The sequence below is a fragment of the Brassica napus genome, chromosome A9, assembly GCF_020379485.1.
Source record: "Brassica napus cultivar Da-Ae chromosome A9, Da-Ae, whole genome shotgun sequence".
NCBI classification, from domain to species: domain Eukaryota; kingdom Viridiplantae; phylum Streptophyta; class Magnoliopsida; order Brassicales; family Brassicaceae; genus Brassica; species Brassica napus.
In genome coordinates, this window is record NC_063442.1 from 13,179,619 (window position 1) to 13,193,631 (window position 14,013).

At 30.0% G+C, this 14,013-nt stretch overlaps 1 protein-coding gene across 1 annotated transcript; it reads left to right on the top strand.

Annotated features, from left to right (window-relative positions):
* The first annotated feature begins 10,614 nt into the window (after positions 1–10,614).
* LOC125577907 lies at positions 10,615–11,529 on the top strand. The gene has a single exon (XM_048740011.1). The coding sequence runs from the start codon at positions 10,854–10,856 to the stop codon at positions 11,310–11,312; it is 459 nt and encodes a 152-aa protein (XP_048595968.1). The 5' UTR covers positions 10,615–10,853; the 3' UTR covers positions 11,313–11,529.
* Positions 11,530–14,013: the final 2,484 nt, after the last annotated feature.

Consider the following 14,013-nt stretch of genomic DNA (forward strand, 5'->3'; position numbering starts at 1 on the left):
ATAACTATATACATTTCTCTAACTGTTTTATCACCCAACCTTATTGTTTTTATTCAATAACTATAGACACTATCTTATGCTCAATAATATACCTATAATATTTAGATATCAATATTAAAATGAGTTAGCATATATCATACAACATATCATTTTACATTATATAGTTCCAAATATTTATAAAATCAAATTTGATAAAAACACATTAGCAAATCATCTATCAAAACAAAAAAAATATATATATATATATATATATATAAATTTCGTTAAATAATTTTTTATAAGAATATCTATGATAAAAGTTTGTTATTTAAGATAAGTTTAAATACTATTAAAACATACAAGATTATACTATTAAATTAGCTAAAATATGTCAAATAAATATTTCTGTATTATGTCAAGATTCGTAAAATAACTGTTTGTTGATCAAGTTTCTATTGAAATATTTCTGTATTATGTACTCGAATGACAGTGCACATGTTGTCCCGTGACATTTTAATTTTAGAATATTGTATCAAGCAAGCTTAAATTAACTATATATGTTGGAAACTGTTTTTCACGTTCTGGGTAATCGTTCATCTATACCCTTTCTCAAAAGTTTGATGGGTTGGCATCCGATGATCGTTGTTCGGATCAATCTGTTCTTGGCGAAACACACTGGTCCGTTACTGAAACAGTGGTCTTTTGAGCCATATTGCTTTGGCGTTCTTTGTTCTATTTTGAGCAAAAAAGTTGTGATAAAAAAAAAAAGATTTGTAACGATGATATAACAAAATTCAACTCCAAAGTTTCAATCACATTTGCAAATGATACAACAAGTAAAATGAATATCAAATCAAACAACATACACAAAATAACACAATGATTTTTGTTTACTAAGAAAATACAACACACAAGTGAGGAAGATAACTTCACAAAGCTCTTTTGTACCTTATATGGTGGCCATTGAATGATTGTTCCAGTAACCATCGAATGTTCCGATTATAGGTTATTCAGGGCTTCTTCTTGGCGAATTCCTTGATCGTTGCTGAAAACTGTTTTATCTCCTTTGTAGTTAACACTCCCTATATAGGTCTTTGATCGTAGCTTTAAACCCTTTTTGAGTAGTTTGATGTGTATTTCTACTTCTCTGTCTGTCTGACATTGCGGTTTCAGCACCCATAGAGATGCTGCTGCATCCGCTGGTCCAGCGGCGATGTGGTTAACCATGTTGAGAGACTGGCGTCAACAGCTATTTCTTGTGTTCTCTATCTCTTAGGTTTCATCTCTTGAATATTTCTGCTTGGTGCTGAATGATGGTAACTCATCAACCGGAGGGTCCTCTCCTCTAACATGTTCGTATGTACTTACTTACCTTGGAGTCAAAGGTCACTCTCTTACTGTTTTTCTCCTCAGCCTTCTTGTCACTGCAATTACAACTAATGAGTAAAATACTTTTTAGCTAAAAACATTACAAGAACAAAATCAACAAGTTTCTAAATGGACATAACAACACTAACCATATATCAGTGGTCTGAATCACATACACTTTTGGGACTTCCTCAAAAGCAAAAACCTTGAAATTAAGATTATCATCCTTTGCAACTTCCTCAACAGTGGGAACACTAAGATTCATCAAGCTTATCCTGAGACTGTAATATAGCTGATAGTAAACAATCTACTGAGACGTTTTCCAACTTTCCTTTGTCTAACATAACAAGACAATGCTAAAAGAGTATTGGATAAGAAGAGAGAGATGATCTGATCATCTTGTTGATATCGAAATTAAAGAACATGTTAAAGAGATTAACTATCATGATGACGGTTTCATCTACTACAAACCAGTTACCAAATCCTAAGTTACAATGTTTATAGTAGACTAGACGCAGCGACGGTTTATTCAAAACTATTACTACAACTATAAGCAATGGTATAGTATAACTATTTCTAGTAAACTTTCATTGCAAGCAATGATCCATTCTTTGTTTTTTGTTTTGGTAAGAATGTGAATATCATTAATGAATAATGAACATTTGATACAAGATTAACTTGGATCCCATTCTGCTATTGAAGCTTGATGGTTCCAAAGTGTTGCAAAACAGTTTAAAAAAAAAACTTAGGAAAGAGGCCTAGCAAAGTTACAAAAGGTAGTTTTTATGCATGCTCTGACTGATGCATGCTCTAATAAATCTGTTTTGTTCTCCAGTCGAAATAGATTAAGGATTTTGATCCAAAACTTGGTGGTTGATAAAAAGGTAGTTAGTTGTAAGATAGTACTCAGTATCGGTAGCTCTATCAAGTTTGAGCGTTTAAAGTTTCATATTCAAACTTTGGAGAAGGAACTTATAAATCTGTTCTTTGTAGACAGCATCGGTCTGTGGTTCGCTCTTCTAATGTGAAAAGTTCATCCTAATCACTTTTTTGAGAGGACACAGCATGTTAGGTGTAAGAAAGAGCACAGTGCGAAGCGTTTTATTGGTTTGGTTGAACATGTGTTCGATATGAGGGATTTGCGATACGAAATTGTTATGGTCCCTCAAAGTGGTCCCTTGTGTATACTTAGGAGTAAATTAAAGGCATGCATTTTTCGTGTTTATTCTTCCTTTTATTAATTTTTTAATCCATTGACATTATGATCATATCATTCTCATCCTAACCACCGGAAATCAATTTATTTCTTAGATTTGCTATCATAATTTTGCAATATTATTTGTTATACAAATCCGTTAGTTACTCTGTGATTAAAGCAATATAACTGTACATTAGTCTATCCAGAGGTTGGGTCCCCGATATTAATTCTCTTAATTAGGTGTCATGTATATATATATAATTTACTAAACAGTTTTTATTGGGGGTTAATACTTATCCAGTGATTTTGGTTGAAGAACACTGATTTCATCATCCTAGCTGAGTGTTTTTTTTACTATCATCCTAGCTGAGTTTAACAAAAGTTATCTATTATTCTGTGATAACATCATAAAAGCTTTATAGTAGTGCGTTTAATTTTGATTTCGATTTGGTTAGAACTTTTTTGGTTTAAAAATAGGAAGAAAAAAGTAACTCGTATGAAAGTTCTTCTAGCCTTAATAAATTTACCCTTTACCAATTCTTAGCGTGTACGTGTGTGAAAATGTGTACATGTGTCCATAGATAAAAAGGAACAAATTAGTTGCATGTACACGCAGCAAACTTGCAAGAATCATGAAAATGTTAAAAGAAATATGAGATGCGCCTGCCCTTACCTTTGTAGAATTTTGTGGATAGTTAATGGTTTTAAGTTTCATGGTCTTAATAAGAATAAACTTTTGATAAGAATAAAATTTTATGTTCGAGTGGTTGTATTTACAAAATCTTGAAAAGCAGGGTTTCAGCACTTCTGCCGAAACTGAAAAAGATAGTGTCATTTTTACTAAAAAGGAATAACTATAGAAGGATCATGGTGAGAAAAAAATAATAATATAGATTTTTCAATATATCTCTAATATTATTTGAGAAGTTATTTTTCTACGAGTCGCACTCATGTTAATTTTCACAATGATCAATTACATATATATCATTAATTAGTTAAAAATATTATATGTAATTACTATTATTAAAAAAATTCCTTTTTATATTTTTCAAATAACATATAGTATAAAAAAGAAATATTTATAAAATTTAATAACGAATTTATCAAAAACAAAAAAGAAAATCTATTTATATATAATATGGTTTCACAAAAACGAAAGTTAATATGACCGCCACGAAACCTAGAAAAAATATAACAAAAAATATTATATGTATTAATATGAAATTTGAACTAATAGATAAATAAGACCAATCCGATTTGGCTTAATAAGATCAAATATGACTATACTACAATTTGATAGAATATATGCAACTTTAATATACCCATGAAATGAGTAAATAGACTAATAGAATTTGTTATATCCAAAATTAAAGGTTTAATTAAATATAAAACTATATTATTCTTATGGTAATAGTTTATTTTTCATATATATAATTACGGGATGACTCAAAACATATAAATAAACAAAAAATAAAATATTAACTAATTGTTACAGTTTAGTTATTTAAAAAAACAATATGCATAAGATTTCAAAATATTATATTTATTTATATAATTTTGAATCAATTAACACTTTAGTTTATTTTTCTATATGATTCTCTAAAATGTGTATATCATGTTATACATAATCTTACTAAAACATATTTACAAATCTAAGATAATAACCAACGTAAATGCAAATAACAAAATTAATAAACATTTAAATATATTTAGAACAAAAACAATATTATAGTAGATTAGGTGAAGTAGATGTAATCTAATATATTCAAGTCATAACTAAACTGAATAGATATTATATATTCAAATTCATATGTCTAGTTAAAGCAACATAATATAATAAATTGTATAATGGCTTAAAATTGAAAGTAAGATATTAACCAATTATTATAATATATTTATTTTACAAATATTTATATCCATCAGCACGGAAGAATATTTGTATTAATAAATATTTGTATCAGCACGGGAGAATCACCTAGTTTGATTTTATTTCAGACAACTAATTTATAATTGTTAGAACAAAATTTGCATAAGCATACTAAAGGAAGATATGTGGTTGGTGATGGTTTTATTCGAAAGCTATCTAATACGTTGTAAACCGTAAACCTGCCTCCCGCTATTATAAATGAAAGCCTCAAAGGTCTGGGAAATCATGATGAAAATTGACGTTCGAAAAAAGAAGAAAATCATGATAAAAATATCTACAAACCCCTCGAATATGACCGGCACGAAACCTAGAAAAAAAAATGTTAAAATCAATATTAAAAAGCTCTGAGGAAGGTAAATAGAATCAATCCGTAAAATATACTTACAACAATCGGGATGAGAGTTCTTCATTCTCGTCACCTGCGCAATCACCGACCGTAATACTTTACCAGATAAGAGCTTCAATGTGCTGACTAAACTCCTCACCTGAAATCTTAAATACTCGTACTTCCACTTTCAAGAAAAATTAGGACAGATCGCTTCTCTCCCGCTAGCAACGAAACCTATTAATATATCACATGTATGGTGATTCTAACGACCACTCTGAGTATCCAAAAAGAGATAGCTTTCCTCTCCAGAGAATGAACGCTAATTACTATGTATTCTACCACTATTCCCCATCAGGGCTACCTCTTAGCTGATGTAAATCCCTTAAAATGGATACACATGATTTCATTTCAAATAATAATAATAACACAAATATATATGAGTTTCGACTAAATAGTAATAACATATATATAATTATTTTAAAATTATTATTTTTATGTCAATGGATTTTGTTTTTCCTATTTAAAATATAAAATAAAATTTTCATCACCTATTATTTTCTTTCAGACACTTTAACCAATTGCTTATTCTGTTTTTGTTTGAATTATATTTAATTTTACCATATTTAATATTTTACTAAATGTAATATTGTACATGGTGAAGTAAATTTTAAATAAGAATATGCTAATCGATTAATTGTTATAAGAAGAATATTATTATAATATATATTTCTCAGCCGATTAAATTTAACATATATAAAATAATTTTTATAATTAGAAAAAATAAATATGATAAAAAACTAAAATCTAATTTAAATGATATTTTAATATAAAATACATAAGTAACTAAGTTATACAAAGCAAAGAATCTTTGCTTTACTCTGTTGTTTTAAATTGTTGGCTGTAGAAATTTTTGTTGTTAAAACTATAAATACTATTTTAAATATTTACAAAAATATGATTTATGATAAAAATATTTAAAATATAATTATTATTTTTATTATTACACAATAAATATAAAATTATACAATAATAAATAGAAACATATCAAACAAAAGTGTATGATAGGGAAAAATAAAAGAATGGTTAATTTATCTCACAATATTTATGATAAAAATGTATATAGACTAAAATAAGTGTTTTAGTTATTACTGAAAAAATGAAAAGATATTTTGCAAAAATAAATAAAATGAACCTTTTGTTTTCAAAATCATCTAAATAAAGCGGTAGAAAATTCAATGAAAAGGAGAAAGGGAAATGAAAATTTGTGAAAACCATAGAACTTTAAAAACAATAAGACAAGCAAAAATGAAAAAAAAAACATAAAACCTAACAGTTAGAACAAATAAAATAATAGGTTCTCGAATTTGAAGAAGAAAATATAAAATTATATTTATGATTTCATTTTCAAATATTTCATTTAAAAAAGAGTTATTGTATTTTTGTTTAAATGAAGAGAAAAAGACTACAATAGCACCAAACCAAGTTTTTGTTCCCAAAGTAGCACTCAAGGCTCAAAGTCACAAAAATAAGTTTCATTAAAGAGGTAAATATACACTTATATCCATTGGGTTAATTAATCCAAACCTTAGGATTTAGAGTTAAGGGGTAGGGTTTTGGAATTAGGGTTTAAAATTTTATAAAAATAAATACTAAAATAAAAAATAAAAATTTTAAAAACAATTTCAAAAAGTATTTTTAAATTATAAAAAGAAAATTTGAAAAAAAATAAAAAAAAAATTCGAAAAAAAAATTTCAAAAAAAAATTATAAAAATTTCGAATCTGAAAACATATAATCTGAAACTATAAAAATAATTTATTTTTTTCATTTTTTTATTTTTATTTTTATTTTATTTTTATTTATTTTTGTTTGTTTATTTAATTTTAAACCAAAGATATTAGAGATATTTTACCTTTTAATAAATGTCATTTTTGTGACTTTCTCCTTCTAGTGCTATTTTTGAGACATAAACTTCAAAAGGTGCTATTATTGACAATTGCCCTTAAATGAATCATATGTAATAGATTAAGGAGATCTTTAAAATGTAAACATATTAAAAATGGAACTATGGGGGGGGGGGGGGGGGGGGGGGGGGGGGGGGGGGGGGGGGGGGGGGGGGGGGGGGGGGAAGAGATGTAATTAGTTCGGACCAATACTAGTTTGAAAATATTATATATATATAGTATACTATCTTTAAAATGCTAAGCATATATATTTTGTTTATACTGTTTAGACGTATGACTTACCGCCAGACTTTTGATAATTTTCACTTCCTTAAAAAAATATATATATGAATTTAACAAATCCAATTCTAATAGTGGTTCACATGATTAATTAGATTTGCCGCCCTTAATAAAATATATTAGTTTATAAAAACCTATTATTAATAAATAGTTACTGTTAGATACAAATTATTTATTGGACGTAATATCAAATAAAATGTTATTTTATTTATAGAATAATTCTTTTTTATTTGCTGCAACTGTTACCAATCATGCACATAGTTTCAATACAAATCACGGGCTTCTTTCCTTCTTTTGGATATTGTAAGTATCTATACAAAACTATATGAGACTTAACAATTTCATATTGTATAGAAAATTTGTGATACAATCTCAATTTTTATCTAACGAACCATAAATCAGTGATCGGGTGGCACAAGGCGTTCCGTAGATCTCCAAAAAATCCGAGTTCGAATTCGCTGTTAATTCAAATTAACACGGTGTGTGGCCACCAGAGTTTTTGACATTCTTTTCTCCGGAAAAAGATTCACCTTTTTCTTTATCTAACGCCATTGAATTGAAGCTTTATCTATTAATCTTCTCTATTAAAAAATACACTTTAAATTTATTCTCATCTGTTCTTAAAAAACAAGTGTTTCCACTATATACGATGTTATAATATAAATATATAATCATGTTAAATGTTTATAAAAATATTAAAGTTAATTTTTCATATATATATATCATCTACACAACTATATTTGAACTATAAGAATACCAAAAAAATTAAAGTTAATAATTTTGCATAAAATTGTGAAACATATTCATTTGCATAAATATAAATTATTTATGCCGAAAATTGGTTTTAGTAAAATAAATATATTAATATACGTAGTAATTGATTAGATCAACTCATACAAAGTATAATATATATAAATGATCCATGTGAAGATAAGTGTTGAATAAAAATAACTTATTTACCATATAGAATTGATTTGTTTATCAAGATGCAATACATATTATTGAAAAAATATCCATAATTATTTTAAAATATGTAGGTCAAAGTCTAATTTGTATTTATAGGTTCTAACTGAATAGCACTAATAGAATAAAAAATTTGGCGAGAAAACATTTACTCCATATTTAGCTCACATTTTCACCAATCAAGCAAAACAAAAATTTGTCAACCTGTACTGAAAAGAGGAAATGACTTACTTTTATCCTTCACTGTTACTTTCTCTACTTTTATCATGCCACTTTTTTTTGTTCTATATTTTTTGTTCTATCTTTTTTTTTTTTGAACACAATTTTTTTTCTTCTATCTACTCTATTTTATTTGGGTTGACTGCCTAAAACCCCCTGTAAAGACAACAACCCTATCTATTCCCACCCATACTATTTGCCTCTTGAGAAAACCACCCAGATATTTAATTCTCTTCAAATATCCCCCATTCTTTTTAACTCTGCCCAGATCCCCATCTCTAATCAGATCCGAAAATGCAATTAAAAATTAATAAATCGCGTTTTGTAAATAGATTATCCATTAATCATGATCCGATCCGACCATACAAAACAGACCCGACTTAACTTTAAAAAACGAAATCGATTTGGGGGAAACTCAAAATTAAGGTTCGTGTGTTTTCATGTTACAGAGAAAAAATGGAAGAGAGCAGAGAGTACATTTTACGTGTTACAGAGAAACGTAAAGAAAAAGACGAGAACAGTAAAACTATGGAATCCGGTGAAACAATAAAGATAATCGTTTAATTTGTTTCATCAAAATGGAACAAATCCCAATTACAGAGAGGATCTTAAGAAGAACCCTAAGATGAAGAAGACGTTACACCACTATTTTTCTAAATCTTTCTTCTGCTAGGAAATGCTTAAGACATGAGTTTGACTTTGTTTGATTGTTATGTTTGTGTTTTTGTTTAAAACAAGAGTTCTACATTGTCTGATTGTTTTTTTTTTTTGAAACACTTTGTTACATTGTCTGATTGTTATGTTTGTTGTGTTTATGTTTAACATGGGTATGACTTTTTCCGATTTTTATATACGTATATATGTGTAGTTATGTTTAAAACATGAGTTATGGTTAATGCATTTCAAGATAAAGAACGTAAACTTTAAAAATCAGGTTTCCTGGTTTCAAAGACTTTTAACACAAAACAACACCAAGTCTAAGAGAATTTCAAAGCCAATAATACAAAATAAAGAGAGCTTAGACTCAAAACTCGTCTCTTTGTGCCTCTGTTTCGTCCATGGCACCTTCCGTCGCTGTCTCTCTATCCTCTGTACTGTTACAGGAAAATATAGCGAAGAGCTGTTGAGAAGATCGTTACATAGTTTACTGTTCATGTCTTCTTTGTTACGTTTCTCTGTAACATGTACGTACTCTATGCTCTTTTCCATTGTTATTCTTCTTCTCCTTCTTCTCTCTCTGTCCTCTTCGCATTGAAGAAGAACCCGAACTGATCTATGTCCCTTTGTTCTCTTCGTCGTCTCTGTGTCGAGACCTGAAAACACACGAACCTAATTTTGAGTTTTCCCCCAATCGATTTCGTAGGGTCTGTTTTGTAGGGTCGGGTCGGATCATGATAATGGATAATTTGTTTACAAAACGCAGTTTATTAATTTTGCAATTGTGTTTTCGGATCTGATTAGAGATGGGGATCTGGGCAGAGTTAAAAAGAATGGGGGGATATTTGAAGAGATATAAATATTAGGGTGGTTTTCTCAAGAGGTAAATAGTATGGGTGGGAATAGCTAGGGTGGTTGTATTTACAGGGGGTTATAGGCAGTCAACCTTACTCTCAATACTTTCACTAGTTACCAATCACACACATAATATTTTAAGAAACCTATATACTTTAGAAGAAACTATTCTCGGATTACTCGATTTTCCGTATAGTCAAACTTCAAATTTTGACATCTTAGCAATATAATAAAATATAAAGACAAATGAAGCCAGTTTAATTAATTAGAAAAGCCTTTTTTATTAAATTAGACTAAGGTTCTGCATATTGGTTCACATAAAAGGTGTCTATCGGTTCACATGAAGCCACATCGTGCTTAATATATGTCTTATAAATTTGTTATACATACTGAAGTGAAAATAATAATTAAACAAAAAAAAACTAAAAGATGTGGTAAGAAAGAAAATATATTCTTATGAAATACTGGTAAAACATGCTAAACTTTATAAAAATATATATGAAATCAGTCAAACATATTTTCAGTGTTTTACCATATTTATTTTAATAAAATAGATATACTTTATATGTCAGTTAATATAATTAATTATCTTAAATCAATGCATGCGTTTAAATAGATAAAAATCCAAAAGAGGAGATTCCTTTTTCTCTACCCAAAATTAATGTTTGCGTTACTTGTTCCATTGGTAACCCAAATTAGAAGAGGAAGGGTGTCAAAGTCATTAACCAAAATGGCATATGTGTAATTTGATTGAACCTAGAGGGGTAGTTTAGGGCTCTTATCTCTATATATTGTCGCCCCTACTCAGATCTTTTGTCCTGCCATTCTTATTCTCTTTCTTTCTTCCTCTCTCTCTCTCTCTCTCTCTCTCTCTCTCTCTCTCTCTCTCTCTCTCTCTCTCTCTCTCTCTCTCTCTCTCTCTCTCTCTCTCTCTCTCTCTCTCTCTCTCTCTCCCGGTTCTAATTTTATTATTTATTAAATAAAAAAGATAAATATAAAATTTTCTCTGGTTAAATTATTTTCTTATCCGGTTACTTCAAAATTACTGTTCAACCGCAGTAATTTTCCCCCAAAATTACATATTGCTGACGTGGCATGCATCAAATAAAAAACCGCCATGAATACCAAAACAATGCGTCTTCCCCCACGCCGTGTGCTGACATCAGACAAACGAGTTATCTCCGGCGTCGTCGCCGGTAAATCCGCCGTGACAAATCCGCCACCGCCGCCAATTAAATCTATCCTTAAGAAAACTGAATCCGTCGCTCAGACAACTGTCGCCGCCGTTGTAGCCGAGCCGGCCAGTTCGAACCAGCTCCTCGCCGGTTATTTGGCTCACGAGTTTCTCAACAAAGGCACACTCTTCGGAGAGCAGTGGAATCCGGCTCGAGCCCAAGCCGGCCCATATCCGGCCCAATCTACCGAGTCGAGAAAAACTAAGCCGAGCCATGGCATCGAACCGAGTGACCATAAGCGGAGGAGATATGAGGAGGTCGCTAATACCCTCCGGGCAGATGGGACCCACTTGCCCGGTATCGTCAACCCTTCACAGCTTGCCCGATTCCTTAAATTGTGATGGCGCAAATCCACGTGGATCAAGGAGATTGGTGCGTCCACCGAAAATGAAGACGGATGTTAGCACCGAAACATTCCTCTTGTCTCTGTCTTCGTTCGAAATTGACTCGGAAATGTTAGGGTTCTTGTTCTGGTCGGGATTAGATGTACTGTCTTTTTGTAAATCTGGTTATGCATTAATTCTCAACGGTTTGAAAAACAAAACTATTTTTGTGAAATTTCTGAATCCATTCCATTATGCATTAATTCTAATCATATATGTTACCAATGATTTTTTTCACATGTTGAAAAAGAGATGAAAATTTGTCGAATTTTCGATTAGTGAAACCCTAGGATGAATCTTCTCTGATGAGATCGTAGATCCGAGTTTTTTTGGACAATGTGAATCTCCGGGAAATTACATAAGAATTAGATGAAGCGAAGATCAGTCTCTGGGAGCTAAGAATCGGGCACAGTTTGATTACTTTTATCAGCTTTTCTGTTAGGGATTTGAATAAAACTGATGTCGTTTGTAAAGTTAGATTCTAGAGTTAAATCTGATAATGATGTCATTTTATCTAGAATTTTTGTTGGACTGTAAGGACTCTGATGCATTTCAAAATTGTACCTTTGGGTATCTGATAATGTCCTTCTCCTTTGCTTATTATTTTCAAATCTTGGTAAAAAGTTTGTTTGTAGAATTGGGTTTTTTTTATGATCCTCGAATCTCTATAAGTTCCTGTGTGTGGGTGATGAATCTTCTCTTGTGTGAAGATTTGGAAGACCCAGAACATGGATTCACATTCGTTTCATGCTTTAGTCCCTCTTCGTCTTAAAAAGCGATGTGTTTTGGTTTCTATCCATTGCAGCTTGGTGGGTATGAATTGTATTGTAAAGATCGTTATGAATCATCTTGATCACTCAAAAAATAATGTAGCTTGTTGTGTAATTTATAAAGAAATGATGGAGAACCTTTTGAATTGCTTATGTACATTTCTCAACAGATTGGTGAGTTCTTTAACTCTTTATGTTACTTGTTTTTTTCGGTTCATCTAATATTTGTCTCCTTAATTTATGAAATTTATGTTCGGAGCAGAGCACGGAATAGAGACAGCCTGCAAAATTGGAAATGCGGACATATCTAAAGCATTGTGGCCCTGGCCCACATTTGTTGAGAATAGATAGAGGAATCTCTTACCAGCTGGATATACACATACATGCATATGCAAGTATCTGGAATTAACTTGTTAAAATTAGTTTTAATCTCTATAATTAGAAGAAAAATTAAGTTGTTAAAATTGCTTTTGTAGTTGAATTGCATCGTTTCATTTTTGGGGGTACATATCGTTTTAGGGGGTCTGTGAATCAGTCTTTAGCTCTTTTAAACACTCAGGATGCACAGTATAAGATATCTAAACACTGAAAATATCACATATTAGTGAATATCTGATCAAACGCTCCATTCCAGTTACTTGTAAAAAATAGTTTTGTTTGATTTTATTATATCCGTGATTTGATCTGAAGTTCTCAAATGTCTATTTCCAAACTTAACAAAAAAACAATATGATTCTTGTGATTTTTTTTTTTGTTTTGAAACATATGAGATCTTATGAATAATAAACATATAACCAAGTCGATTTAGCAGTGATCTGACGCTCTTTGTTGGTTCTTGGTTATACAGTTGTTAAAAATCTGCTTAATCCAAACGGTATTTACACAGAATACAATATGTTGTTAATGTCCACTAAAATGATATACAAAGTGGTTAAGTGCAGTGGTGGATATTGTTGTGTTCTTAGTTCAAATCCAGTTGGGAAAACTGTTTTATTTTTTTTTTTTTATCGAAATTTTTTTTTTGTTATATGTATATATTTAAAACTGGTTTTGGGTCTAGAAAAGGTTAAGATAGATCCTCCTAGTTAATAAAAAAAACAATAAACTGCAGTAATATACTTGAAAATCACAATTTAATATATGGTTGATAGGTAAGATACATTTCTTTTCATGTTATTTTTTTCCCTCAAATCAATTACTTTATTGTTTCAGAAGCTGTAGTTTGTGGTCCAAAAAGAAGCATGCATATTTCTTTCTTCACATAAGAATATTTTTTAAGTTTACAAACAACATTTTTCGGCAATTAATCTTTCATCTATCACCCCCAACCAGTCAAATAATAGACGACACATTGGATATGTGTTACATTCGTAAAGTCGTGCATTGATACTTTGGGTATATTGCAGATTTGCAAGCTTGCATACATATAATCAGAACAATGTGACATGAAAACTTAAGATGAATAAATGAGACGATCACAAACCAATATCGAATGACATCATTTTACATCATGTTTATTTAATTTATATGAGAACATATTAATTTTTGTAAGTCATAGCCTCGAAGTTTTATTATTAGATCCCTTATATATTAAAGGAGAAGCATTGTAATAAATGCATTCACACTATAATAGACACGTGGCAGCTTCACAATGATTTGATAATAAATATGCTAATGCATTCACACTATATTCATAAATGTGTTCACACTATATACTTTTTATTTTTTTAATATAAAACTCATATGCATGGTTCCAATAAAACTTTGGATTTTTCGGTTCGAATCAAAACAAATAACGAATCAAAAGCTAAACTATATATATATTATTTTTATTGTTTACCGATAAAGTTGGGCAAAATATTAATAAGTTTTGATTCAATTCGTTATCC